Source organism: Otolemur garnettii, unplaced genomic scaffold (assembly GCF_000181295.1).
Source record: "Otolemur garnettii isolate 467f Iridium unplaced genomic scaffold, OtoGar3 scaffold00117, whole genome shotgun sequence".
Taxonomy (NCBI): Eukaryota; Metazoa; Chordata; class Mammalia; order Primates; family Galagidae; genus Otolemur; species Otolemur garnettii.
Window position 1 is genome coordinate 2,911,643 of NW_003852512.1, and position 3,899 is coordinate 2,915,541.

General features: G+C 37.5%; 1 protein-coding gene across 4 annotated transcripts in view; it reads right to left on the minus strand.

Moving 5' to 3' along the window:
• Positions 1–3,899, minus strand: part of ATP11C (ATPase phospholipid transporting 11C) — a 209,340-nt gene that overhangs the window by 19,342 nt on the left and 186,099 nt on the right. For all 4 annotated transcript variants that reach the window (XM_023517692.1, XM_023517694.1, XM_023517691.1 and 1 more), the window contains one exon: positions 1,514–1,649. In XM_023517692.1, the coding sequence (XP_023373460.1) occupies positions 1,514–1,649 (136 nt within the window). The remainder of the gene's footprint in view (positions 1–1,513; positions 1,650–3,899) is intronic.

A 3,899-nucleotide genomic window follows, 5' to 3' on the forward strand; every position in this document is an offset into this window, starting at 1 on the left:
GAGCCTAATTTAATTTTTTTATTATTAAATCATAGCTGTGTACATTAATGCATTTATGGAGCATGATGTGCTGATTTTATATGCAATTTGGCATGGAGCAAATTCTTTTTAAGGGATAGCCAGCTATATACAGTTTTGTACCAAATAAAATAAAATAGAAAGTCAACAGAATCAGCTGAAGGGAACAGAGAAATTATAAGATCAAATCCATTCTTCTTACTGCTGGGCTAGGCTGACTTGGAAAGCTGATGTGACTTTCTCAAGAACACCTAAAAATTTAGGACATTCTCCTTGGCAAGTGCTACATGAGACTATTCTAAAGTAGATTTGTATTCCTCCAAAAATTACTTTATGATAATGTCATGAATTCATGCTACACTAATTTCTGTTAGTCCAAATTAGAAAGAGTTTGTCATACCTACTTTCAAAGTATCAAACTCGCTGAGCCTATCACTTACTTAATAGGTGTTAATAGGTTCCAGACATAGTCACTGTACTCAGTAAATTCTTTTTGAACCTTAGCTTTGTTTCACACAATGATTGATTATAAAGAATGAATGACCATAGAAGAGAAATCCTAGAATGGCAAAGGAGAACAAAATTAAAGCATCATGCAAGGCCGTGTGTTTGGCTTCCTACTGTGTGGCTATAAGAAGAAAACCTCACCTGTGCCCCATCAGTAATTCTCTCCTAGAGTACAGCCAGGGCAAAATCATCCCAGCATAGCTGCTGACTAAGATAGTCACTTGCTGGGAAGGCACTGTCCAAACCAGTGTAGCTTTCCTGAACAACACTATGTTCCCATTCGGAAGGGAAAGAGGAAGAGAGAATTCCCTGTCTTCACACTACAAAGATAAAGCAGCTATCTCCTTCAATTGAAGCATGGAGGCTACTATGAATAAAAGCCGAGTGGAGCCTTTAAAACGAGAAAAGCCTTTCTCATACCAAAGAGCAGGGGTCCAAAATCTGAAGTCCCAAGACCTCTGTTCATTTAGTAAAAATCACATCCAAGTTAAGCTTGCTGAAAGTTTGCACATAAGCTCTCTAGTTAGCCATGCACACAGAAAGTGGTTTCTTACTTCAAAACTTCTACTGGTCTAGGGTGGCGCCTGTGGCTCAAAGGAGTAGGGTGCTGGCCCCATATACCAGAGGTGGCGGGTTCAAACCCAGCCCTGGCTAAAAAAAATGGCAAAAAAAAACAAAAAGCAAAAAGCAAACAAAAAAACCTCACCATAAAATAAAATAAAGTTAAAAAAAAACTTCTACTGGTCTAAAGAAGTTGTAAGAACTAAATATTGTATCTGGAAAAGAATAGTTTGTAAGATGATCATAGCTGGAAAAAAAAATATATGTATATATATGTGTGTGTGTATATATATATATATATATATATATGACAGATCCACTGCCTACAAGAAAAAAATAAGTCATGCTTATAATACTAAAAGTTTTTTTTTTACCTTTCCATTTTCTTCTAGGGATGCAGTCTAAATACTAAAAGTTTTTTTTTTACCTTTCCATTTTCTTCTAGGGATGCAGTCTGAAAAAGAAAGTAAGTCCCAAAGAAGAACACTGTCCCTTCAAAGGCAGCCAGAAATGTCCAATATAAGAAGGGTCCCAACTGCAGCATGGCATTGCCAGAAATTTTCCTATTGAGAAATGGGGAAAAATAAGTTATTGAATCTTTTTACATAAAGATATAGCGAGCTTAACTGTGTCACAGAAATTTGGAAGAGTGCATGTGTATGCTAGCATTTTCCTTTTGCCTTGTACTGCAGCAAGTAAGATGGGTCACTAGCAGCTCTACTGAAGCCATCCATGAAAATTAGGCCAGAGTTCTCAGTTTTCCTGCAGCTGCTCAAATTGGCATGGGCTGACCTGGAAATATGGTCTTAATATGTACTGCCAATGTTTCTGTCAGTACATGAAAGATTTCACTAAGTTGGACTAACTGATCTTCCTTGATTAATTTACCCAAGGCATCTATCCACTGAAAGAAACCATGCTAACTCTTTGTACATAACATGAACACTTTTGAAAACATCAAAAAAAGGAGATACATTGAAATGCAAAGTTGGGCATGGGAGTTGACTCTGTTATAATGATGGGGGTTTCCCCAATGGCCTGAAAGGTTTTTGGTAAACAGCCAGACTGAGCTGAAAGTGGATCTTCATGTAGTCACCTCCTGACTGAGGCACTGAGTAAACTGTCAAAACATTTCTAAAATTCTGGCCACTGACAACAATAACATTGTCAATAATAATTAGCACCCATTCAATGAGTACTTACTATATACCAAGAACTGGGTTAAAAGTTCATTAACTATTTTCATCCATATAAAATCTACATGAAATAAGTATGACTACCACTCCCATTTATAAATAATAAGGAGCCTCAGAAGGTATAATGTAATGTTTCCCAAACTTTAATGCATACTAGATCATCCGGGGATCTTGAAAAACTACTGATGCCTAGTTCCCATTCTCATTCTGATTTAACTGGCATATGGTATAAATTGGGCATCAGGATAGTTATTAAAGTTCCCCTGGTGATTCCACTGTGCAGTATAGTTTGCGAACCACGAGCTTAGCAGCATGCCCAAGTTCTTGTAGTTAGTGAGAGACAGTATAATCCTAGATTAACTTGACTTCAGAGCATATGCTCTCAACCTAGCTAATAAGCTTTCCAACTAAAACTGTTAAAATATTTCCTTAAATCAAAATTTCTTCCTAGAAATTTCACCTTTTCTTAGTTCTTAGGGTGCCCTTTATATTATTTTCCATCAAGTCAAATAACATGTTTGAAAATTATACAATGATGCTTTCATAAACAGCAGATACATAGATTGAAAATTTACATCTGTTAAAATTAGCAAAATCTCAGCACAAGTCAGAATGTTAAATAAGGCTACCAATTCTAATGAAGAAGAGCTGCAGAAAAAAGATGGGTTTGTGAGTGTATTTCTTTTGGGTTCTATTTCAAATTGCTCTTAACATTTTATCAAATTGTATTTAATCACTCAAACAGTACACTTGTTGCTACTACTACCAAAAATGTCACTGGGCTGCATAAAACAAGAAACAGCTTTATAATGTAAATACAACTGATCCTTCTTCAGTTGGTATGGAGTACTATGAGGTTTCCTGAAAACATGGCAATTATGCAAGTTTTACCTACTAGGATTGCCAGGTGTATTTAAGACTTTGAAATTCAGGGAATGCTGTTTGTCCTAGAAAAAAGGCAGGAGGTGGCTGCTTTCCAGAAAGAAGCTCTCTTGACAGCCAATAAGTCAAGTTTCCAAGGCAACTGGGAATCACAGGAAGCACCTCCCTAAAGATCCTTGCAGGGAGTATCTAACAACTGCCAGCCAATATGGCTTTTGACAGTCACTGTCTTGGAGGCAGAGAAGGCAGACGCAGGACATAGTTCTGTCTTTAAAGACCATCTATGGAAGTTACATTCCATTCAGTAGGAAAAAAGACAGGAGAGTCATGGTATGTTGAATTATATAAATCAGGCTTTCTAGATGCACTCAGATGATCAAAGATGTTGGAAACCCAGAATAGGGCAATCCACATGAGGAAGAACATGAGACAGAATGAAAATCTGAGAGAGGCTCGGTGCCCATAGCACAGTGGTTATGGCGCCAGCCACATACACGGAGGTTGGCGGGTTCAAACCTAGCCTCAGACAGCTAAAAACAATAATGACAACAGCAACAAAACATAGCTGGGCATTGTGGTGGGCACCTGTGGTCCCAGCTACTTAGGAGGCTGAGGCAAGAGAATTGTTTAAGCCCAAGAGTTTCAGGTTGCTGTGAGCTGACAGCACAGTACTCTACCAAGGGTGACAGTGAGATTTTGTCTCAAAAAAAAAAAAAAAAAAAAAAAAAAAAAAAA